The sequence below is a fragment of the Quercus robur genome, chromosome 8, assembly GCF_932294415.1.
Source record: "Quercus robur chromosome 8, dhQueRobu3.1, whole genome shotgun sequence".
Classification (NCBI taxonomy): domain Eukaryota; kingdom Viridiplantae; phylum Streptophyta; class Magnoliopsida; order Fagales; family Fagaceae; genus Quercus; species Quercus robur.
In genome coordinates this window covers 38,701,823-38,727,510 of record NC_065541.1, presented here as the reverse complement: position 1 = coordinate 38,727,510, position 25,688 = coordinate 38,701,823, and the positions used below count along the sequence as shown (strand labels likewise).

Here is a 25,688-nt window from a genome sequence, read left to right as displayed (position 1 = left end):
TAGATGGTCCCAATTTTGTCCTCGTCCGATAAACTCAATGTAGGTGGGATATCCATCTTAGCCTTCTTTGGCCCTAAATTAGCACCTTAGGCATGTAACTGAGCCACGGACATCACTCTAGAGGGGCAAGAGCCGGTTCTCCCTAGAGTAGCAAAGATGACATTGATCGTTCCTAGAGGAGGTCTTGAAGAAGCATCTCTTTAGGGTTCTGAATCTGCTTGGCTCCCTTGGCCACTAGAATGATGCAAGAGCTGCTTAAACTTTCCTTCTCGGACTAGTTGGTCCAAATGGTTCCACAAATTTCTGCAGTCTTCGGTGGTATGTCCCTGGTCTTGGTGGTAGTGGCAATAAAGGCTCTGGTTGTGTCTCATGGGATTTCCTGCCATCTTATTTGGCCATTTGAAGAATGAGTCATTCTTAATCTTTTCTAGTACCTGGTGCACTGGCTCTCGAAACACAGCATTAACTGCCTGAGTGTTGGCAGACCCTGACTGTCCAGCGAAATCTCTCCGAGGTCGGTTATTATTGAATCGGTCCGACTTGAAATCCCTTCTGCCTTGAGGGATAACCTTCGCTTTACCTTTACCTTTCCCTTGCTGTTGGTCTTCCTCAACCCTTTTGTATTTATCAATCTAGTCCATGAGTTGGAGCACACTGATAATAGGTTTGCCAGTCAGAGACTTCCTTAAACCATGCTCGACAAGGAGGCCAACCTGAATAGTACTGATGGCCACGTCTTCAAAGTCACCATCTATCTCATTATACATCTCCCAATATCTATCTGAGTACGTTTTCAAGGTCTTCTCCTCTCGCATGGATAAGGACAATAGTAAGTCCAAAGGCTGAGGTTCCCTACTGCATGTGATAAAACGAGAGCCAAAAGCCTAGGTGAGCTCCTTAAAGGAATCTATGGAATTGGCCCTCAGACCATCAAACTATCTCATCGCCTAGGTCCCAAACTGGAGGGAAAAACTTTGTACATCAAAGCCTCGTCCTTAGAGTGGACAGCCATCCTTTGGTTGAATTACCTCACATTTTCTACAAGGTCTGTTCGACCATTGTAAATGGTGAATGTGGGTTGATGGAATCGCCGAGGAAGTTTTGCCCCTTCCATCTTGCGCGTGAAAGGTGATTTAGAGATTTGATTCAACGCCTTACTCATAGCGTCGTTTCCCAGGCGTTTACGAGACGAGCTCTTGTATCTTTGCTTGTGATGGTGCTCTTCATCGTAGGAGAAAGATTCGCTTGGTGGAGTTCTTGACCTTTGCCTGTAACTAGCATCCTCTTCATCATTGGAGGAGACGTCAGAACTGGAAGGAGTTCGTTTCTATTGTGCATGGCGCAGCTTCTTCTTTAAATTGTCAATCTCCCTTTGCATGGCTCTGTTGTTCTGCTCTTGAGAGATGTGACTCCCAATTCGAGAAAGACTTTTACCAGTATGTGTGGTGTGTATGCTACATTCTCGATCTCGTTTGCGTTCAAGGTTAAGGAAGTCATCTTGTCGCTTGGAACCCATGGATTCTTCTTGATAGGGACTTGATCCTACCATAGTTAAACGTTGAACTCACTATTACACAATTTCTTCCCACAGATGGTGCCAATTGTAGGGACACGTTTTGCAGCCCAAGCCCAAGGTGTATGGGATCTTGGCCTAGTGAGTCCAGTACAATAAATTTGTAGAGAGTGGGTCGAAGAACTAGGCCATAATGAATTTGACAACGGCTAGTATGGATTTAAAAGATAATCAAGCAAGAGTAAAGAAAATAAAACTGAATGAATTCACTGTCCGAGGAGGTATTTTTTTCATACAAATCAATAACAGTTGGATACAAGTATAACTTTGATTGCTACAATATTCTTTCTCTATTTTTCCGATCCCTTCCTCATGAAAGGTCCCTTACATTATATAGTTCCCTTCAGATCATCTTGATCCTACACTTGTTGGTCATCTGAACCCTTACTTGAGTACTTGTCCAATCAAACAACCTCTCTGGCTTTCTGTGAGTTGTGGTAGTCAAGGCAGCACTGTTCAAGGGTCTTCTCCATATAAATGTGGCCAAAAAAGTAGCTGTAGTGCATTCAATGCGGTGGTAACAACTTTCCCTTAGATATTTTTGGGTTCCCCTCCTCTTCGTATGTTCGTGATGCATGTCCCTATCAATGGAGCTTCTTGGAAGGTCACCTTGATTGTTGGAATACATATTTGAATAATACTTATTGTATCCGAGGAGTTATTCCTCCTCGGACCAACTTCCCATTCGTATCTTGCTCACTAAATCTTGAGTCTGAATCATTTATTACCATTTGTCCCTCTTCAAAATGCGCATGCTCTCGACCTAGGCCCAAGGCCCAATATATGATATGGGCTCTTAACCCTACAATATATATATATATATATATATATCTCATTCAATATACCAAAATGGAAAATGTTAGTTTTTTTAATTTTGGGGGGGGGGGGGGGGGGGGGGAGAGGGGGTGGTTTGGGTTTTGTTGGTCTATGGGTTTAATGAATTTAAGCCACGGACCAAGTATCATATATGAAAGAACCTTTTTTTTTTTTTTTTTTTTAGAGAAAAAGAGATCTTAGTTTTGAAATGAAAAATCCCATGAGTTTTTAGTGGAAATTTTCCTTAAAAGAGGGCTTTATGAAAATCTCATGAATTTTAATAAAAAACTCCCCTAACGAATTTTTTTTTTTTTGGGTGAAAATCCTATGAGTTTTAATGAAAAAAAAAAAAAAAAAATCCCAAAGGTTTTTTTGTGTGTGTGTGTGTGTGAAAATCTCATGAGTATTAATGAAAAGATTATCCTAAAAAGGGATTTTATACAAATCTCACGAGTTCTTTATTTTTTAGAGAATTGAAAACATTTTTAGTGAAAATCCATTTGGAAATGAGTTTTTGATAGTATCCTTGAATAGTACGTTATGGAAACAATTTTTGAAACCACTTTGTTTGAAAACCATTTTAAAAAAGATGCTTATCCAAACCATTTTTGTTGTATGACCATGGATTCACAATGTTAGCTATGGAGCTAAAATGTAAACCCACTTTGTCCATAAGGGAAATCAAATAATGCAACCATACAAGCATAGATCACATAATGCAATCAATATCATACAAGATTTTAACGTGCAAGGACAAATACATCATAGTATAATTGTGTGGATATAAGAAATTGCATCACCCAAAAGTCAATGAGGGCGTTTGGATTCAACTTAATCCTACGTTTACGTTTTGCAACACGTTTTCAGTCTTTTTTTTTTTTTTTTTTTTTTTTTTTTTTTCTCGCATGAACAGTGATTTTACTGTTTAGGAGACAATTTTTACTGTTTACATACTGTTCCGTCACTGTTCACATACTGTTCTTCACTGTAGCAGTACTGTTTATACATTAAAAAAATATTAAAAATGGGTCCCACGACACTATTTACACATTTAAAAATTATTTTGCTACAGTGTTTTCATTTTTCAGTTTTCAGTTTTCAGTTTTAGCAACAATAAGTTCAATTCAAACGGACCTAATGTATATTACATTCCAACGTAGGTCCAATGGAAATTATGTCATCACAACCATATAGTCACATAATCCAAGCATCTGCATGGTTCAAGCACAAATTGAATGATCTAATCATTTAGCAAGTGAAGACAAACTAAAGTTTGGCCATGAAAAATGGATAACAAGTATGCAAGACAGACAGATCTTGGATTTCAAGTTTAGATTCAAGGAAATTCAATCATGCACAATATGGCTCAAACTTATCCTTATTACAATTAGATTTTTGGTCAAGCTCAAGTTGATCGCGGTCAAACTTGATAAAAAATTTGAGAAATGTTTGAAAATATTAATCTTAGTGTAAAAAGACGAATTTTAGCATTTGGGTGAATTTTTCACCATGTTTGACTGTAGGTCAATTCGGTCAAAGTCTGGATAATATGGGCATTTTGACCTTAAATTTGAAAAGTTTAATGCTCCATCCCTTAATCCTAAGGTCAAAATGGTAGTTTGATCAATTTTTATGGCCAAGATGCAATTTTAGCACGCAAAACGAGAGTAAACAAAATACAGTATCAACATAAGATGCTTAACAAATTCCTCCTGCATAACCAAATCCTTGAATCCAGTTCATAGTTTAAAACTTAATTTTTTTCTACCCATAGGCTAGAGGACTTAAAATACTTCTGACCTAGGATTTGTGACTAAAATAAAAATAGACATAGAATACCAATCGCACCGTAATATCCTCATCATGATTGGTTGCGAAACTTGTAACTCCTTTTCTTGACCTGAAATTTCTGACATTCATAGAAGGAGAACGTACGGAACAGAATTGCATTTACGCATCACTAGCCCGAGGGGTCGGGGCCGGAAAATTAGTTTTCAAACTCATGCATAGAGCATGAAGGTAATTTTAGATCATAATTTTTGTTTCATTATTATTAGAATAGTAGCGTTATTCAATGTGATACCAGCGGAGAATTGAAACAAGTGACAAAGAGAGGACACTGTTCTTAACGTCTGACAAATTAGACAAGATTAGAATACTTGCAACAAAGCAATGAAAACGTGAATAACATGCTATTAACTTACTCAAAACAGTCTTCTAACGAAATTATTGATTACGTACTGAAACGTGAATAACACGTTTTGAGTACGTAATCAAGAATTTCGTTACTACACGCACGAGTCACGACTAACTTATTCACTAAATAATCTTCGTGTTAATCAACAATGGCGGCCGTATAAGACACTTAGAGCCTTGGATAGGTCACTATCCGCCAAAAGCTTTGTAAATAATTAAAGAAGTTGTCAAAGAGCAAAGCATGTATAATTTAGTTTTTAGTATCCAAACAAAATGACAAACTTGTGGCGGCTAGCCAAAAATCCATTCTAGGTTGCTGAATTACTATTAAAAAAAATTTACTGATACACTTTTGCTTGTAGGAGTAAAGGACTCTTCCAAGAAAGAGTTTAAGGAAAAATAAATAAAATTCAGATTTATAACAAAAGAATAATCTCCGGAAAATAATATAATCTGTGAGTGTGCGTCTATTGCAATTGAGACCAGCTACAAGGAGGGGCCGCTCAACGTTGATGGCAGGATGGTCATAGGCCTAACCTGGATTTTTTTGTTTTAATGATTTTTCTAATTTTTTTTTATAAAAATTGCGACAAAAAACTGATTGGTATCTTGGTTTGATGATAAAGAACTATTATCAAAAGTGGATGCCATATGTTGAAACTATCTCCAAAAAAAAAAAAGTTAGGTCATATTTGGTAACAGTTTTTTGTTTTCTATTTTCAAAAACTTGTTTTGGAAATATAAATAAAAAACAATTTTTTTTTTTTGTATTTTTGAAATCAAAATAATGTTTGGTTAGTTGAAATTTAAAAAAATAAAAAAAAAATTGAAGAAAAAAACAAAAAATACTAAAATCTGTTGCTACTAGGATTTGAACTCTAATGCTAACTCATTAAATGATATAGATTCATTAAATTAAATGCGTATTTTCATTGACTTTTGAAAATTAGAAATTGAAAACAATCTTTTGCATGTTTTCAGTTTCCTTCACAAATTGAGTTTTGAGAACAATTTTTGTTTTCAGTCCATTTTGGATTACCAAACAAGTTTTTTAGTCTCAAAAATAGAAAATTGTTTTTGAAAATTGAAAATAAGGAGAAAAAACAGTTACCAAACATACCCTTAACTGGTTATTTTTTACACCAACCCCTGTTTCATGTATATAAAACAGGGCTCGATATGACAAGATGTATTTAGTTTAAGGGTCATTTTGTGATTGTTTATTTAAAGTTCTTGTTATTCTCAAAATTCCTTTCAACTTCAAATCTTTGCAATTATTAACCTCATAAATCTCACCCTAGGTCGAACCAAGCTAGATTTCCTTAGCAAATGTCAATTTATTCATCTTAGTCATCTCTGTTATTGATTCAAGTAATCTTTGTTCCAAGACAACTCAACAAATACTAGATGAGTTATCTCTTTCCAGAATCATGGATTACCAAATATGAGATGCTTCATCAAGCGACTAAACCGATCCAGTCAAATGATCCTCTCTTTATCAGAAAAGAAAATGGTGAAATATAGATAAGATTCTTGACAGCTCCACCAAAGAAGAAAGATGTAACGGTCTTCCCAACACAAATTACTATGCTCCAACTAGTGTCTTATGTTTGTGAAGATGGAAAACCTTGTTATGAAGGAAAATCGCCTTCTGGTCACATATGGTGGGATATTTGTAATTGTGTTGATTGCTAAGAAGAAGAAGCTTTTGAAGAAGATAATTCCAGAAGAAAGAAGAAATCTTCTAGTGTGTTGCATTGAGCTGCTTGTCTTTGCCTATATTCTCCTAAATTGATCCACCACTCTCGTAATCTTCCTGTAATCCTTGCAACAAACTTGGCAATAATATAGGAAACAGTGGCATTTGGAGCTTTCAGCTATGCACCAAGAATACATGTTAAAGAACTCATCATGCCATTTGGAAGGAGGAACATTATCGAGAGTAAACAAATGTTTTGAATCTGTAGTTGGTGAATAAGTCAACCTTGTTTGATATTCTGGAACAAAGGGTGGTGGAGGAAAGATTGGTGGTGGTGGAGGTGGGGGCTTTTTAAGATGAAGAACATCATCTTCTTCTTCTACCTATGGTTCAGTATTTGTCATAAACAGTTCCTCTCGACCAAGATTAGACAAGTCTAGGTCTGAGTCATCAATTATTAGGAGCACAAAAGGTTCTCTTGAATCTTCAAGGGTGAGGGTTTTGAGAAATGATGAAATTGGGTTTGGAGGGTCAGGATCCACAGGGTCAGGATCCACAGCCAACATATTCATATCTGGAGGTCTTGAAGAAACACTAATAGTTGGATCTGGGGGTTGGTATACTAGTTCTTTGTCTTTTTTTATAGGAGAAGGTTCATTGTGAAGATGTAACGGTCTTCCCAACACAAATTGCTATGCTCCAATCAATGTCTTATGTTTGTGAAGATGGCCTTAAAATTAAAGCATTTCGTGAAAATGGAAAACCTTGTTATGAAGGAAAATTGCCTTCTGGTCACATATGGTGGGATATTTGTAATTGTGTTGATTAGTAAGAAGAAGAAGCTTTTGAAGAAGATAATTCCAGAAGAAAGAAAAATTCTTCCTAGCAAAAACTCAAAGAAAGATATGAAGCAGGAGATCCAGAAGTTGACCTCCTTGGAAAACTCTCTAGAAAGTTTGATTATTATGTTCTCTATCCTAGAACCAAAAAGCAAACCCTTCCCTCTCTCTCTCCATGCAAAGAAAATCATAACCAAAACTAGAAACCTCAATTAATCCCATACTACCAGAAAGTCCTTCCCCAAATATCAAAATGTCAACCCCTTCCTACTGGTCAAACCCATATATAAAAACCCTCACCTTGTTATATGTTTGACCAAGTTTCACCTTCCTATTCACAAAATTTTCCTCCATTAGAAAGCTTTGATCATCCCCAAACCAACACCAAACATGTCTAGAAAATCAAAAATCATGTAGGAAACAATCTAGATGGAACCAAGAAACAGGTCTCTTCAGCAGAAACAGCTTTAAACTGGCAAGCAGAAAATGTTGTGACACAAAATCATGTTCTTTCAAAAATTTTGGATAATCAACAAAAGATGGCTAAGACGGTTGTTCATACTTTCTTATCTTTGAATTCCCTTATTGAAGATCTGAAGAAGAAAAATCAAAGCAGTTGAATAGGAATTGGCAACCATAGCTTCCACAGTTAAAGATTTGTTTGTCTCTTTTCCTCTTATTGGGCAAAAAGAAAAAGAATGGAAACAATTGTTGTTACAACTCCAATCCATGGAAGGAACATAGAAAGAAGCTACTCAGGCTCCTTCGATACATGTTCACATGCCTTTTCAACCTCGACAATTATTATATAAAGACTTGTCTATATCATCGACCTCCCCATTTTCACCAATTTCTCCCTATTAAAACCTTCAACCATTAGCCATAACACATCCTGACAATAACCCTTTTAAATCAAGTAGAATTTTTCCTGCCATAACATACTTAGTTCCACCTTAACCAGAGCCCCAAGCTAGACCACACAATGAACCTTCTCCTATGAAAAAAGACAAAGAACCAGTATACCAACCCCCATATCCAACTATTGGTGCTTCTTCAAGACCTCCAGATATGATTCAACTTTGGTAGTTATGGCCTATTCCACTTTAAAAGAAGATTTAGACCCAGATAATGAAGATGACTCAAAACTAGAAATCCAAACCATCTATACATCCTAGCCTATTATAGCCCCTTTAACCAACCTCACCCCCATAACCTAAGTACATATCCTCCTAGACACTTATTCCAGAACCATTCCAGTAATAGCTTTGTTTGACATGGGAGTAGCAGCAACAATTCTCCATCCCAAGATTTTACTTGTAGAATTTTGGTTACCCTATAATCAGATGTTTAGAGCAACAAATGGAGAAACATTCCTTATGACCCTGAAAAGTAATCCTCTTTTCATCAAAATCTTTCCAACCCTTACCATTAAACACCAAGTCCTTGGATCCCCTCTCACATGTAGAGATCTTCTCTTAGGCAAATACCTAATCTCAGATGGTCTTCAAAAGGACTTTTGCAAATACAACACCTTCTCACCTAGATTCAAGTACCCCATCTATTCACAGTTGACCCCTTTGACTCTTTGAGACTCCATCTAGAAGAAAGATATAAGACAACGTTTTGCATTCCAGACCACCATTATTAATGGACTGTCATGTCTTTTGTTCTAAAAAATGCTCCATCTCAATTTCGAAAAGCAATGGTAACGTTGTTCAAGCCACTCTTGACCAATGCATTTATTTATGTTGATGACATCCTCTTGTTCTCGAAAGATGAAGAATCCTATGCCAAGTTGCTCACTGAATTTTATAATTTAGTGAAATCCCGAGGGATAATGCTTTCAGAAAAGAAAATGGGAGTAAACATTTCAAATGGAAGGTATACTTTGCAGCCTCACATAGTTGCCTCTCTTAGTATACAGAAGCAGTCCAACAATTGAAAAAATTAGCAAAAAAGCTTCCTCTTTTACAGATTCTAGGACCAGGCAAATGGATATTATAGACAAATGCAAGTGATGAATATTGGGCAGCAGCTCTCTTTGAAGAACTTGATGGCAAAAGAAGCATTTGTGGTTATAAAAGTGGTGCATTCAAATCTTCAGAACTACATTACCACTCTACTTTCAAAGAAATCCTTACAGTCAAACATGGGATTGAAAAATTCCAATTTCATCTTCTTGGGCATAATTTTCTAGTAGAAATGGATATGTTCTCCTTTCCCAAAATGCTCTAGTTCAAAAGAAAAATGCTCCCACATCCTTAGTTACTTAGATGGTCAAATTGGTTTTCACAATGATCCTTCCAAGTCAAGCACATCAAATGAAAAGATAACCTTATCACTGATTATCTTTCTAGAAAACCTCAAGTTCTTAACACCACAATTATTCCTACACCACAATTATTCCTTCACCCCTATGTGTATATCCTATTACAAATCCATCCTTATCTTTAGGCCCTTCCTCTATAGTCCCTAATGATATCCTTGTTAAGACATATGTGATTTACTTGTTTAGAACATATGTCATTATTTTATGTAATTAGCTAATCCTTTGACAAAATGCACTTTACTTGTAATTTGGTAGATCTAGGTGTTTTTAATACTTCAAGAAACAAGGTTTCAAGATCAAATGTTGAAGTCATTCAAGTTTGTCCAAGAAATAAGCTGAATAGTGCAAATTTATTAAAACTCAACAGTTGGCTTGATAGCTGCATCTATCAAGCTTAAGAAAGTTGTTTTAGCCCGTATGCTCGACAACTACTCGACACCTCCTATCTATCAAGGTTTAAGAAAAACAGAAATTCTGTTATGTTTTCTTGGAATTTGTGAATGTGTCTTAGGGCCTTCTTTTCTCCAAACCCTAGACATATAAAATGATTATTTTAAGGGCTGTTAAAGAGTACATAAGTTGCATAACCTTTGAGAATAGTTTGCTCAAGTAGATTGTGACCGAAGACGAAGTTTTGCTCTAGTTCATCTCTTCTGAAGAAGTTGCTGTGTTTATGCACTGTAAGGTTTTATGACCAAGCATCTTCTTAATCTTCATCGTGTAGATGAACTTATGAACTTTGTTGCCAATAACCTTCTCTAGTTGGTGATTGAGGTCGCGTACTGGGATCCATGCATTGGTTAGTCACGTACTTGGGAGCCGTGCATCGAAAGGAGAAATTATCACTACAAAACAAGTCCAATTGGGTATTGGGATAAGGGTTCAACTGTAGGTTGGTCTAAGGTACTGGGATTCTTATACTTGTAACCGCTTGTTGTGATAATAGTGAAATTTCGAGAGTGGTGACCTGAAAATCACCTGGTGGGGTTTTTGCCGTGTAGGTTTTCCCCATTTGTAAACAAATCATCATGTCAAATTTATTTTCCATTGCATACTTAGTTTATTGGTGATTTGTTTGTGCTACCACAGGTTTACATGTTAATTAACTTAATTAATTCACTTGGCTAAATTAATTGGTTAATTTATCACAAGGGGTCAATTTGTTTTTGCCTATCAAGTGGTATCAGAGCAGGCACACTTTAATTAGGTTTTAATCTTTGTTGTGTTGATCCATTGACCCCTGTTTGTCATGGATAGAAGACAGTCTTTAATCATACCTCCTTTATTTGATGGCACTAATGGCACTAACTATGCATATTGGAAAGTATGCATGAGAGCTTTCTTGTAGTCTTTAGAGGAAAAGTGTGGCAAGTCAAAGAGGAGTTCAAGAAAATATCCTCTACTGAAACTGCTTAGGAGGTATGGACCATCCTTTAAACAACTTATGAGGGAACCAAGGCTGTCAAGGATTCAAAGCTATAGAGGCTCACTACAAGCTTCGAAGAGATTAAGATGGTGAAGGATGAGTCGTTCAATGATTTCTATGCCAAGCTCAAAGACATGGTGAACTTAGTGTTCAATCTTAGGGAAACTATTCCTGAACCTAAGATTGTGAGAAAGGTGCTCAGATCTCTGCTTGAGAGATTCTATGCAAAGATCACGACGATAGAAGAATCAAAGGATATTGACAAGATTCCTTTGACTGAGTTGGTTGGTAATCTGCAGATTTATGAGCTAGGGTTGACTAGGATTGGTAAGTCAAGCAAGAGCAAGAGCATGGCACTGAAGGCTAAGAGCAGTGAGACAGATGAGTCTTTAGATGATGAAGGTTCTAAGATAAAGTCCTACATCACTAGGTAGTTCAAGAAGTTTATGAAGAATGCTAATGGAAAGGGCTTCGTCAAGGATACCAAGAGCATTGGGAAGAGCAAGGTACTTGCTGCTACCTTGAGTGATACCAAGCTTGAGGATGATTTTGACAATGAGGATGACGGAATATTGAATGCCTTCACTGCCACTGTTAATCCTACTGATGGGATTGTTGAAGATGTGGTTGAAAGAGAAGAATTGGCGGAGTCTAAGTTTGAGAAGATGGATGATCAAGATGATATCTATATAACCTATAAGAAATTATACAAACTTTCTGAGAAACATGAGAAACTTTATAGCCTAACCACCAAGAAGGTTAGTGATGTGGAACTTGATCGTGAAAAGCTTTCCACAAAGTTTAATGAAGCTAATCAGACTATTGGAGTATTGAGGTTTGAGAATAGTTTTGGCTAAGAACACTAAGAAGCTTGAAGTGGAGCTATTTCAAGTCAGAGCTCAATTGGAGAGGACTTCAAGTGCAAAGCTTGATGAAATGCTCAGTCTTCAGAAATCTGCTTTTGATCGAACAGGTTTAGGGTATGATTTCTCTTCCTCTAATATGGTTTCTCTTCCTCTAATATTGCTTCAACTAGTACTACTGTTTTTGTTTTTCCTAGCAATAATGTTGAAATTGAAAACAATGATGTTAAAACTGATTTAGCTTGTGAGAACTTAGACAGAGGTAAATTTATCTTAGGAGCACCCCCTAAGCAAGATACAAAGGAAGCTAAGAACCCTAGAGCTAAGAAGGCTAACTCTCAAAAGCCTAAACAAAAGAAGCAGCATCTCTGTCATCATTGTGAAGTTACCAGTCATACTCGACAAAATTACTATAAGTGGTTAGACACTCAACAGAGCAACGACATGATAGCATATGGGAACCAAAATCAACTTCAATCCTCTCTTGCTTCTCTTGGAGATCTTCTTAAAGCCCTCATGTTCCTTTTGAACTTGAACAGTTTCAATTCTTCCCCCTCACCACCGGTTCATGGGTTTAATCAAAGGAAAGATTCTTCCAAGGTGTGAAAGGAAAAGGGCTCCAAGTGATTCTATCACCTTTTTTTTTTTTTTTTTTGCATAACTTGTGTGTTTTGCTTTTGTTTTGAGTCAGTCTAGTTTTTATGATTTGCTTTGTTTAACATGTTTTTGTTTGGTTATTTTTCAGTGTTGCTTTGTTTTGTTTTTCATATAAAAATAAAAAAAAGTTTGAAAAAAAAATACAAAAACAGTGTATGTTTGTGTACATTGCCACTTGTGTACCTTGGATAACCATTGAAACAAAGTTTTCTAAACTTTGTATCTTCTGTAACTTAGATGAGCATCTTTATGCACAACTAAGCAAGTGAGCTTTGTGGCTCTTGTTTGTGATGAGTAAGATTAAGTTATCTCTTATACTTAACACACGTATCACTCATTTTGATAGGAAGGACTAGAAAATCCTAAGAAAATCACCACTGTTGCCCGTCAATCATAAAATGACATATGTATGCTTACGCATAGCAAAAGTGCAATGTCAAAAGTTTAACATCATTGGTTATTTCTTTTCTATCTCTTATATGCCTATGCATGGTTTGTTTAAAAGAAAGATATGCAAAGAAAAATAAAAGAAAAAAAGAATAAAATGCTTTAAATATGATTGCAAGTGTGTATTCTAGGAGATGTGGGAGTTATAGGATGTACCTCGAAGGTAATAGTCCCCATCAAACAGTTATGATTGTGTGTGAGTTAAAGTGATAGTCCCCATCAAATAGATATGATTATATGTGAGTTAAAGTGATTTTCTCATATCTCAAATCATCATAACATGTTTTTCACACACAACATGCAATATTCTTTGCTACTATTGATACAAGTGCAGGTACAATGTGATTTGGCCAACACAAGGTTTTACATGTGTTAATATATGCTCACTAAATTATTTTAACTTGTTTTTAAAGTATAAAATTGGTTAGACTTGTTTAGTGTGTGTGTGTGTGTGTTTTTGGGATCTATGTGCTTAAAATTGTTGTTGGGAGATGATTTTGAGAGGATAATATGGTGTTCGGATCCTTGGTTGAGTTACGTGCTTGATTACATTCATGTCTCTATTTTTCTCTTCACGAAAAGCTATTTTTAAAAGCTAGCTTGACACCTGGCTATCTGTCAAGCTTCCAAGCTTTTTCTTATCACAATCTCAACACCTCTTCGACACCTGGTGGGTCGATTGAGAAAGTTCCTATCCCCTCGATAGCTTCTTAACACCTGGTGGATCGATCGAGCCTCAACTCTTGTGTTTGATGTTTTGTACCTCGACACCTATATCTGTCGATAGCCAAATCCTCGACATTTGGCTCGACACCTTGATCGACATCTCTCGACACCTTCTTCTGTGAATATGAGTTCAGTGATTTATGACTTCTCTCATATGTTCATTTTTTTTGTTGTGGTTTTGTCACGGATTGCCAAAGGGGGAGATTGTTAGGACATATGTGATTCACTTATTAGGAACATATGTCACTATTTTATGTAATTGGCTAATCCTTTGACAAAATGCACTTTACTTGTAATTAGGTAAATCTAGGTATTTTTAATACTTCAAGAAACAAGGTTTCAAGATCAAATATTGAAGTCATTCAAGTCTGTCCAAGAAACAAGCTGAATAATGCAAATTCATTAAAGTTGGACAGCTGGCTCAACAGTTGCATCTATCGAGCTTAAGAAAGCTGTTTCAGCCCATGTGCTTGACACCATTTTGGTAGCTGCTCGACACCTCTTATCTGTCGAGGTTTAAGAAAAACAGAAATTCTATTTTGTTTCTTAGAATCCGTGAATGTGTCTTTGGGAATTCTTTTCTCCTAACCCTAAACATATAAAAGGACTATTTTAAGGGCTGTCAAAGAGTACAAAGTTTTGAGAATAGTTTGTTCAAGCAAATTGTGATCAGAAACAAAGTTTTGCTCTAGTTCATCTCTTCTGAAAAAGTTGTTGTGTTTGTGCACCGTAGAGTTTTGTAACCAAGTATTTTCTTAATCTTCATCGTGTGGATAAACTGAATAATGTTGCAGCCAACAACCTTCTCTAGTTGGTGATTGAAGTCGCGTACTGGGATCCGTGCATTGGTTAGCCACGTACTTGGGAGCCGTGCATCGAAAGGAGAAATAGTCACTACAGAACAAGTCCAATTGGATATTGGGGTAAGGGTTCAACTGTAGGTTGGTATAAGGTACTGGGATTCCTTTACTTGTAACCGCTTGTTGTGATATTAGTGGAATTTCGAGAGTGGTGACTTGAAAATCACCTAGTGGGGTTTTTGCCGTGTAAGTTTTCCTCATTCATAAACAAATCACCATGTCAAATTTATTTTCCACTGCATACTTAGTTTATTGGTGATTTGTTTGTGCTACCACGGGTTTGCATGTTAATTAACTTAATTAATTCACTTAGCTAAATTAATTGGTTAATTTATCATAGGGGGTCAATTTGGTTTTGGCCTATCAATCCTTAACATGATAGAAAACCTTCCCCTAGAAATAAAGGATCAAATAAAGACCTTGACTCTTAAAGCCAAAACCAAAAAATATCAAAATCCCTCATGATTACCTCAGAAAGCACTAGTGCCATTTCCTTGCTATTTTCCTTGATATAGACCAACCATGGAAAACCTTTTTTGACTTTTGGATAACTAATTTGACGGTTGCACATTACCTTTACATGTGGTATTTACTCAATGAGTATTACTTGTGCCTCCATTTTGAGCCAGAATTTTACAGATTTATTTTCCCGTGTGGAAACATATATTTTCATAAATTTTGGTTTGAAATTCTAAAAATTGATGCCCATGATGGAAAATGGATAAAATATCCTACCATAGAACACCCAAGATTTGGAAGCAAGATCACTTTAGCAAGTCTAGTTGTCAAGCTTAATTCCAAAAATGATGTTCGGGTAGAAGGAATTTTCCACCCAGTAGAAGTACATTGGGTCACTAATCCAGATGGCACTCTACACACACACTTTGGGACACATCTTTGGTATCCTGTTATCATGCTCTCATATTGGATCTAGAAGTTTGTAGATAGTAGTGGCCACATGATGATCATTGGGAAATGCCCAATCCTCTTATGGGATATGATGATCCCTACTACCATAATCATGATCCAGATGTCAATGTTGATGTTGATGAAGAATGGTTCCAAGGAAGAGATGGACGAGACTAGACATTTCTAACACTTAAAAAAAAGAAAAGAAAAGGTCTCACAAATGTCTTCAGACGTAGCACTCTTATCCTCAACAGTCACATATATAATCCTTTATCAGAAGCATATCTGAGTGACCTTACCCATGCAGACAAGTCTCCTATCCTGACATTCACAATTATTACTATTACAAAGCTTTATCCGGAGGAAGATACATCTCTAGCCAAGCCCCTACCTTTTTTTTGCCACTTGTAAATCCATGGCTTAGGCCCCTACTTTCTTCTAAAATGTATAATGTACATTATCTCTAAACTTTGTGGTCTATAAATAGAGTCCTTGTAACTCTGAAGAGGCAAGAGTGAAGAGAGAAAAGAAAACCCTTAGAAGTCCTTATAAGATTACTAGTCCTTGTAAGATGTTCATCAATGTCTTTTATGTCTAATGTAAAAAAGATGTTGAATTTAATAATATCCCTTAGTTTTTGTATCTTGTGCTGTGTTCCATCTCATATTTTCATGTTATCTTTTATATCTTCTTAGTGATATATGTTATTTTCATGCTAAGAGACTTGTGGCTTAGAACATTGTCTGCTCTCATTCATTAGATGAATTAAGGTTCGAATATTCCTCTCCCATTGTTGTAATTCTTTAGAAGAATTAAGGTTTGAATTACTGTATATAGTCCGTATTATCACTTGAACTCTCTTTAAACTAGCATGTATAGGACAAAATGGGCTTCTGCCCTTTTTGGGCAAAGTAATTAGCCTTTTGCCATTCTTTCCAAACTAAATAGGGAAATGCCCCTCTTTTGAAAATCGAGTTTCTCAAAATCGATTTAAATCCTATAGTGATGTTTTCAAGGACCTATAGTGACGTTTATAAAGACCTATAGTGGCGTTTTGTAACTTGATATCCATGAAATCGAGTTATAGGCAATTACTCGATTTTATAGATATCAAGTTATAAAACGTCACTATAGGTTCTTAAAATGTCACTATAGGTCCTTAAAAACGTCACTATAGGGCTCCAGATTTTTTTTTTTTTTTTTTTTTTTTTAAACTCGATTTTGAGAAACTCGATTTTCAAAAGAAGGGCATTTCTCTATTTAGTTTGGGAAGAAAGGCAAAAGGCTAATTACTTTGCCCAAAAAGGGCAGAAACCCATTTTGTCCGCATGTATAAGTGAATAGAAACTATGCTCTTTGACACACCAGCCTATGAAAATATGGCCATTAATTTAACTATCTTTATCACATTAGGTTGTATTGTTGGATGCAGTAGTTGATAACTTGATGTTTGTGGACTATGCATGATATCATCGAAAGATAACGAATTCCAATAGGATCAACATTTTCCTTTATTTATTTTTATTTGGTGTTAATGGCGTTTAATGTATCCTACAGGTGTTGATGGTAGACTAGCACGCAACTCATACGTGGACTCATGCACAAACACACATTCGCAAATGGATTATAGCGGATAAGTTCTAGTTTACTGCGTACCAGAACTTAAGGCCTCCAGCAATGGGGGAGTTTTATTACACTGTATAACGGGGAGTACTGTATATACTGTATAATAGAGCTGCTGCTGTACTAGTACACCGTATGATGGGGAGTTTTAGCACGCTGTATTTATAGGTCTCTGGAAAAAAATTAATTATGATGTACCAACTCCTACTTAAGGCCTCCCATGAAGGGGCTTATCTTGTGATATTTTAATCAATCCTAACATCGTGTGATTATATCTACCACGAAGTTTTCCAAGCTATAGTCCATTCATTACACGTACTTTTCAACTCTACTAGTACTTGGTACAAAGAGATGCGGAAGCGTCAAAAAATAAAACATGTTTATTTTTAGAAAATAAGAAACAAAATATATTTGTTTCTAAAAATAACCTTGAATCCACGAGAGTTTCTTGAATTCACAAGAAACCTTGAATCCACGAGAGAAAGGGTGTTGGAATTCACTAGACAAAGTTTGAATTTTTATTAATATCAATAATGTTGAAAAAATGTTTATCGATGAGAAAATATATTCTAAAATAACTCCTAATTAATATCTATCTATAACAGGAACCAAATTTGACATAAAAAAACATTAAAAGCACCTAAAAACAAGGAAATAAATCACCTAATTCTAAAATAACGTTTTTTTTTTTAACATAAATATATCAAAACTAAATAATTGCAAAAATTAAATTGTAGATTATGTCCTACATCTTACCCCTCCACTTGAAACAAACTCATCTTTGAGTCCATCTTTGAAATCTGAAATCTTCTGCTCCAAATAAACAAATACTTTGAATGCTTGAGCCCCTTGATCTTCTTTCCTTACTTGCAACTCATCAATGGAATAAACAAATCAACTTGAATTTCTTTTTCCTAAGTCTTCATGTTATTGTAGAGATTTACCAAATAAGAATTGACAATTGAATCAAATTTATCAACCCCAATAAAATCAATAAACTTCGGTATATCGCTTACCACCAAAATAAAAGGATTTTGAGATTGACAATCATATGATTTGATTTCATTGAGATCCTTGAAACCTTCCTCTTCAATTTCTTCCTCAACGGTCTCTGTCATCTTGACTTCAAGATCTTTGTCTATTATAGGATTTTCATTATTCTCCTCCAAAATAATCTTGATTTTAGGATCTTCTTCCATAACAAGACCTTCAATAATTTCTTTAGAAATCTCTATATTTTGTTCTTTGATTTCTACATAATCTTTAAGAACAATATTTTCTTCAACATGCAATTCTTCGTTTAATGGTGGAATATTTGGCTCTTCAAAATAATTCAAGTATGAACTTCTTGGCCAATAATAATCTTGTTTTGTATATAGCAAAATTTCATCACAATCCAAAGGATAAAAGTTGATAGCAAGCATCTTTTTCATCCTTAGCCATGAATGAATTTTATCTTTACCTTGTCAAATTCTATCAGTTTGTATTTGTACCCACTAACGTGAGGCGTACCCACCAACATGAGGCATACCCACTAAGTTTATACAAAGCAAGTTTAACTTTTCTCTCATAATAAATATTCCCAAAGTAAAATGAATCCTCTAGATCAAATTACCAATCAAGAAAATCTTCTTTTAGAAATAACAATTAAAACTTGCAATTTTTCTATAAGGCCTATGTGAAATTTTCTTACCAATAGGTTGCTCGTGAATTATGTCTTCATGACAGTTATCCCTATTGTTTCCATACTCCAATGACGGCATCCTAGCAAAAATATTTGTGAGTGTTAGCTGTATGTCACGTAATACTTGCTAAGTTTTTTGTCACCATAATTGCTATCATCTCATACGTTAGCCACTACTCAGGATAAGTCAAGGATCTGATACTAATTGATGTGGGAAGCCTACAAAAAGCACACATGATAATCTCTCTTTGATGGATAGAAACTAAAATTGTTCGTTTCTGGGTTGTAAACCTCGAATCCACAAGGGGTTCCTTGAATCCACAATGTAATAAACTGGAATCCACCAGAGAGAGAATTCGAAAAAGTCTGTATTTTATTGATAATAATCTGATTTTCCTTTGACGGCTACAAAACATATAAATATTAGGAAAGTCAAACTCTAGGATGATTAGGAAACGTCTAAATCCCTAATTTGCATTAATTATGCGATTAGGTGACAAAATACCAAAATTTACTAAAAATGGCAAAATTGAGTTAAATGCCTTAAGAGTTATCTCAAAACAAGCGGGGACCTTATTCTGACTTTTGAGTAAAAAGTTATTAAGGAAATAAAAATTATTATAAACACTAAAATCGCAATCTTCAGAGCCTAAATGGAGGAATTTTTCATTTTCAGGGTTACCTTGTGGCAAAGTGATGACTATTGCTTAGGAGGCCATTTTGCTTTAGCCTGCCAAATTTCACGTGATTCCGACTCCGAGACCTATGATTTTTACTAGTGCCTTTTTGCCTTGCGCAGTGATTTTAGCCATATTACTTTATTATATTTCAATCACAACGTGTCACCAGCGTACGTCAAGCTTGTTGTTAAAGCCTAAGCCATGATTGTCACTATTAAAGGAGACACCACATCTATAGGCATAATACAAGCTTCTTAGCTAAACTTTAGTTTTAAAAAGACTATCTCTTATTGGCTCAACGAATAGGACTCCCATCTATTCCATATGTATATATATATATATATATATATATATATGTGTGTGTGTGTATCTATGTATGTATGGAATAGGACTATGTGACTGTTTTCCATATTTTTGAGATAATTCGTGATCGAACTTGCACCATATTTTTGAGATAATTCGTGATCGAACTTGCACATTCAGACAAAAATTGATAAAAATAATTTAGCTTTTAACATTTTAAAAAGCAACTTTATCTATTTTAATAACTCATTCTACAATATATCATACATCAAATTTTTTATTTTTACATTTACATATAGCATGTTAAATAATATAAAAAATCCAACATATTAAAAAATAAAAGAAGAGTGAGAGGTAGGGAAGAGAGAGATAATAAAAATTATTTTTAAAAAAAAAGAGTTGCTACAGTTAACTCTTATTTATAAGAGTTCATTTTAGAGGTTTTACAACATCTATTATGAATGCTCTTATGGAGCCTCTACTTATCGATTGTTGGAGCATATTTTAAGGATTTTCATTAATGGTGTGGAGCTACTTGGGGTTGAGCATATCTTCCACGAAGCCAACCAACATGCTGACGCTTTAGCCAAAAGAGGTGACATGCAATCCTATCATTTTGTTGTATTTGATAACACACTACATGTGGTGGAGATTTTGCACTTAGTGTCTGTTTGGCATAATTAATTTTGCCAACTTATTTTACTATTCAGCTTACTTTTGGCACTATTCATGGGTCTCATTGTACTATTTCAGCTAATTTTTACATTTATTTACAGTAGTTTCAACAAAAAGTTTTCTGTTTTAGCAAAATAAGCAAATCCCAAACAGACCCTTAATGTGTATTTATTTCTTGGTAACCAAAAAAAAAAAAAAAAAAAAAAAAAAAAACAAAATGTGTCTAGAAATTATTATGGTTTAGCTTTACCACCTAATTCCCGAAATGCAGGGAAAAGTACTTTGTATATAACTTGAATCCATGATATCACCTAGGGTGTCAATTCGGATTAGCATGTCGGGTTCGTGTGATGTCGAGGTAAGGATATTCGACTAAATGACTCAACTGTAACTCGACCTATTTAATAATTGTGTCATGATCCTTCAACCCTAACTCAACTTGTTAAGAAGGCGGGTTGACCTGATCCAACCCATTTGACACACTTAATAAACGAGTCGTATTGGATTGACATGAATGTAACACAACACATTTCAACCTGCATAATATTAAATATAACATCTATCTAGGAATAATTTTTTTTACATCCTAAAAAGCAATGTATACACTTCAAGTCTTCAACCCACATTCAAAAAAATATAGTTCAACAGAAATATAACATTCATCTAGAAATAAGTTGTTTACACTTCAAAAGAAGTGCATACACTTCAATCCAAATTCAAAATAACAAAAATAAAATAACATAATTTAACAAAAATATAATATCCTTGAAACTCGTTAAATGCTAAGTATCAATTTTGAAAGAATTTGATCAAATAGTAAACTAATCCTGACTATGACCACGATTATAATCCATAGATTCTTTGTTGATGTCCAAATTCATAACATCTTCCACAAGCTCATCTAATTTTATTTGTGCAAGTTTTATGCCAAAAAAAAAAAAAAAAGTATTAGTAGTTCTAGGGTTTAAAAGTTTCAATTTCCAGTTATATCCCTTGTAAATTTTTATAATTACTCACTTTTCTTTCTAAATTTAAAATATATGTTGGATATAAAAGGTATTTGACAAATCTAAAATAAAATAAATATTTATTTGTTATACGAGTTAAACGGATTGTGTTAAGTGGGTCATTTCGTGTTGACACAAATAAATTGGTGTGTCAAATGTGCCTATTACGGATTACATGGGTTACGCGGGTTGATACACTTATGATACGTTTCTTATCATGTCGCTTTCGGGTCAACTCGTTTATAACCCAAACCCATTAAGGCCCAACCCTAACCCGAAAAAACTCGTGTTGGGTTCGTGTCGTGTTCTTAGGTTGGGTCAAACATTGACAACCCTCCTTTCACTTAACAATTACAACAAGAGGATTTGACAATTAAGCTAGAGCTCCTTGGTAAGGGGAAGGAACTTGAGTGATTACATTTTACTCTTTTGAATTGTGTATTACAATGAGTCTATTAGGGATATATATATATATATATATATATATGGAAGGTTAATCTTATCCAAACCATAGAATAACCTTAGAATTACTTTATTCGAACTGTAAGTAAATCTTTAATAAGCAGAATTAACATTACTTTGCTACCAGTAATGTGCATTTGGGATTTGCTTTTAAAAGAAAATTTTCTTTTTGTCGTAACTTTTTTTTGCAAATAATCTAACTTCAAGTTTGTTTTTATTATTTAAATACTCTATCTTTTATTATTATTTTTCTTTGTAACACATTTAACATAAAAATGATCAAAATCATATATTTTGATGAACACTATGTAAATAAGCCACCAGAATAAACAAAAGCCAAACACACAAGTGGTTGTTAGAACAATAAACGTTACATAATTTAGGCTTTCTAATTCTATCCTCCTTTCTTGGTTAAATTATGTTTGGTAATTTTTTTTTTTTTTTTTTTTTGGATAAGATGTTTGATAGATCAAGTAAACATAACTACAAGTGTGCGTGAGTCGGTTTGGATCGAGTTAAGGGGATTTTTTGACCAAACCCATTATGGTGGGTTAAAAAAATTTCAACCCAACCTAGCCCGTCACGTAAGTCCAAACCAACCCAACCCAACCCACATGGGCCGAGTTGAACCCATGGGTTGGACAATTTTTATTTTTATTTTTTATTATTATTAGTATTAAATTGAATAAAAAAATATATCACATTTACCACCTAAATTGATTAAAATATATATATATATATATATATACATTAATATATGAATTAATATACATTAATATTGGCTTTTATATAGGATGGAAGTAAGAGCTGGTTATTTTTTTTAAAAAAATTATTAATTATATAATATATTTTAAATATATATTAAATATATGGGTGGGTCGGGTCGGGTCGGGTTTGGCGGATTTGAAATTTTATGACTCAAATCCAACCCAACCCACTGTCAAAAAAAAATTTGGTAACTCAACCCAACCCACCAAGTCCTTGAAACAGACCAAACTTAGCGGGTTGGGTTGGATCGGGTTAGTTTTGGAGGGTTGGCAGGTTGGTTGCGCACACCTAAAGATGACAAGCAAAATCATCAATATATTGATCATCAATTACTTTTTTTAGGTTTTAGATTTAGGTTGGAAAACCATGATAAAAAATGACTTGTTATAGTCATTTAGTGTCTATGCGTATAGTCAAAGGTTGTTGCGTAGGTACTCAAGGTTACTGTGCAAAACTGAGCTTCTAGACCCTTCTTGACACGTACTCAATTGATCAAGAAGCCTAGATCTTGACAAATTGGTATGTTGCTCGACAGATTGAAACTCGAGATTATTGGTTCGTTATTGCAGCTCATTCATCCCATTGAGTGATATCACAAGTAAGGTATTTAAGTAAACTTTGATACATGTCCAAATGACTTTTGGAGCTGCTCTTAAGTAGATTTAAAGATTTTGTGCACCCTGTTCTCAAAAGCCTCTACCAATGATCGTTCAATAAACAATCTGAACTGATGGTATTGAAGTTGTTGCAATATATACCAGTCATCGCAAGTACCAAATTTGAATATTGAAGCTGTGGAGTGAAGGTTCACGTTGTAACGTCTCCATAACTGAGGAAGTTCACGGAGGTGTGTTTGGTAAAACTAGTAAGTTTTACCAAACACTTGAATAGTGGATTTGTTTACCTTGAGATTGATAACTTAAATATCTTCAGGGTTTTTACTGTAGAATTTCTATTTAATTGGTTTTTCCTTGGTCACTATATCTTTGTGTACTGTTTTGATTCGGTTGTGCTAAACTTAATTGATATCCAAAGGCAAATCATAATTGATCTAATTAATAACTTAGCCTTAAATCTAGTTAATAACGGTTATAACAGGGGTGTAAAAACCAACAATATCACGGAATTATGCCTATTTTACAGCCCCATACATCAATTCGTACTAGTAGTAATTTGCCATCGTAAAAAAGGCAAGTAAACAGAAACTATATAATAGATCAACAACTATTACAAAGTTCTCCATGCATACAAATGTTTTAAAAACATAAATCAAAGCCCTCATGCTCCTCGTACAATCCATATGGGCACAAGAACTCATCAAAAAATGGAGATAAAACTTCAGTGTCCAGTAATGGTGCCTGGAAGTCACTCGGGATGAAGGAATAATCTGCCAAAAATGGCTGTGTCCAGAAATTATCATTCGTTTCTGTATATGCTTCTAAGGAAGTAACATTATCATCCACGACCATGTTTGTACTAATTGCAACTGCAGTATCTGTGGTGATGGACGAGAATTCACTTGGGGATTGTTGTGGGGATAACATAGAGCTATCAATAATTTCGACAGTTTCTTGATGCAGATGGGAATTATTTGTTCCTTTTAGTCTCTTTTGGCTTTTCTCTCGTGGGAAAACGTTGTTTGAGCTTGAGTTTTCTTCTTGTGCGATTGAGTTCTGTTTCAAGCGTTTTTTGAGGTTGGTGTGCCAGTGGTTTTTTATCTCATTATCTGTTCTTCCTGGCAGCTGAGAAGCAATTGTAGACCATCTGCAAGTGACAGTCAAGAAGAAGTGTGAGACAGTCCACATAATTTTAAAATTTGAGGGAGTACCAAGTCGATGTACTGACTAATTACTAGTGATTATAATGTCATCTTTTTCATGCCTGATGTTTTGGTAAATTTGTTTACAAATTGAATGTTAGAGCGTACCTATTCCCCAGTGATTCATGTAATTTGATGATAGTTTCCTCTTCTTCTTTGCTATAGTTCCCTCTTTTGATATTTGGCCTTAAATAATTCATCCATCGAAGTCTGCAACTCTTCCCACACCTTGATAGACCTGAAATTTTTTTAATTTCATTAGGTACTATTCCAAAATGGAGTTAATATTAACCACCAAGCCGAGTTCATTAATATTGGACACATTATTTCTGGCTATAGTTTTTTGTTTGGTACCAAAGACAACACATTGTGGACTAGAAGTGCAAAGAGGAAATGAGCGAAATTGTAAGAGACGAATACTGGAGTGAAGAACAAAAGGAGGCCATTGAATTTTGATTGTCAATAGAATTTGAAGAAGAATTCAGACAGAAGAAGACAAATGACAATTATAAGCAACAAGGAGAAACCTTTCTTGACTAATGAGAAGCTTTAAAAGGCGGACGAAGAAGTTATGAAGCTATAAAGAGATCTGAGATAATTTATATATGATAAAACAAGTCAAGAAATAAAACCATAAGCTATTAATTAAGGAAAACCAAAGTTGAGATTGTTTAATTCCATCAATTTTCATGAACAAAAATTATGCTTCATGTTTTACCAGCAAACTTGGGAAGCTGACGCCAATTCCAGCAGCCATACTTAGTAACATAAGCTATTAGCTTTCTGTCTTCCTCTGGTGTCCATGTACCTTTCTTCATTCCACTTTTATCACAGCAAGGAGTCCTCACCATCTCTGCAATTTTCTTTCTCTTTCTCTCTCTCTTTCTCTCTGTGTGTGTTTCTTTCCTCTCTTCCCCACTGTATTTGAAATTCGTGGTTCCACTAATTTATACCATGCGTTTGGGACCCAACTCGTGAATCATGCTTGATATTATACATAGGACAAGGGCCCCACTTTGAAGATAACTACAAAGTTCATTTTCCTATGTTGGGTGATTGGGTCGTCTACTCGTCTATATGTGGTAAAAAAGGAACCAAGTTTTTGGGGCATAACTAATTTCGAGGAAACCAGATGCCAGCTTCCGAAAGCACATTACCATGTGATCCACCACGCCTCTTTGTCTTTCTCAATATCCACATGGATGTCAGTGAATTTATCCATGTGGATCAACAAGTTTTCCTTAAGTTTCTTTTGGCAATAATAATTACATTGGAGTTGGATGTCAGTGAATTTATCCATGTGGTGATTTCAACCTTAAATATTGAA

The 25,688-nt window shown here is 35.0% G+C and overlaps 2 protein-coding genes across 2 annotated transcripts; both read right to left on the bottom strand.

Moving 5' to 3' along the window:
- Positions 1–200: 200 nt before the first annotated feature.
- Positions 201–1,162, bottom strand: LOC126696261 (uncharacterized). The gene is made up of 3 exons (XM_050393030.1): positions 1,029–1,162; positions 714–855; positions 201–632 (listed from the first exon to the last, which is right to left on the bottom strand). Exons 1-3 carry the CDS (start codon positions 1,160–1,162, stop codon positions 201–203), a joined length of 708 nt encoding a protein of 235 aa, XP_050248987.1.
- A 22,562-nt stretch (positions 1,163–23,724) lies between these two features.
- Positions 23,725–25,295, bottom strand: LOC126695441 (transcription factor MYB4-like). Its single transcript, XM_050392197.1, has 3 exons — positions 25,080–25,295; positions 24,470–24,599; positions 23,725–24,306 (listed from the first exon to the last, which is right to left on the bottom strand). The coding sequence occupies exons 1-3, from the start codon at positions 25,210–25,212 to the stop codon at positions 23,799–23,801; spliced, it is 771 nt and encodes a 256-aa protein (XP_050248154.1). The 5' UTR covers positions 25,213–25,295; the 3' UTR covers positions 23,725–23,798.
- Positions 25,296–25,688: the final 393 nt, after the last annotated feature.

Excerpts from the sequence above, each read along its gene's own strand:
- LOC126696261 (XM_050393030.1), bottom strand. The coding sequence starts at position 1,162 with ATGAGTAAGGCGTTGAATCAAATCTCTAAATCACCTTTCACGCGCAAG. Across the intron at positions 856-1,028 it reads GACCTTGTAGAAAATGTGAG|TAGGGAACCTCAGCCTTTGG; the intron begins GTAATTCAACCA and ends TATCACATGCAG. Across the intron at positions 633-713 it reads TGGCCATCAGTACTATTCAG|ATTGATAAATACAAAAGGGT; the intron begins GTTGGCCTCCTT and ends CTCATGGACTAG.
- LOC126695441 (XM_050392197.1), bottom strand. The coding sequence starts at position 25,212 with ATGGTGAGGACTCCTTGCTGTGATAAAAGTGGAATGAAGAAAGGTACA. Across the intron at positions 24,600-25,079 it reads TCAGCTTCCCAAGTTTGCTG|GTCTATCAAGGTGTGGGAAG; the intron begins GTAAAACATGAA and ends AAAAAATTTCAG. Across the intron at positions 24,307-24,469 it reads CATGAATCACTGGGGAATAG|ATGGTCTACAATTGCTTCTC; the intron begins GTACGCTCTAAC and ends TGTCACTTGCAG.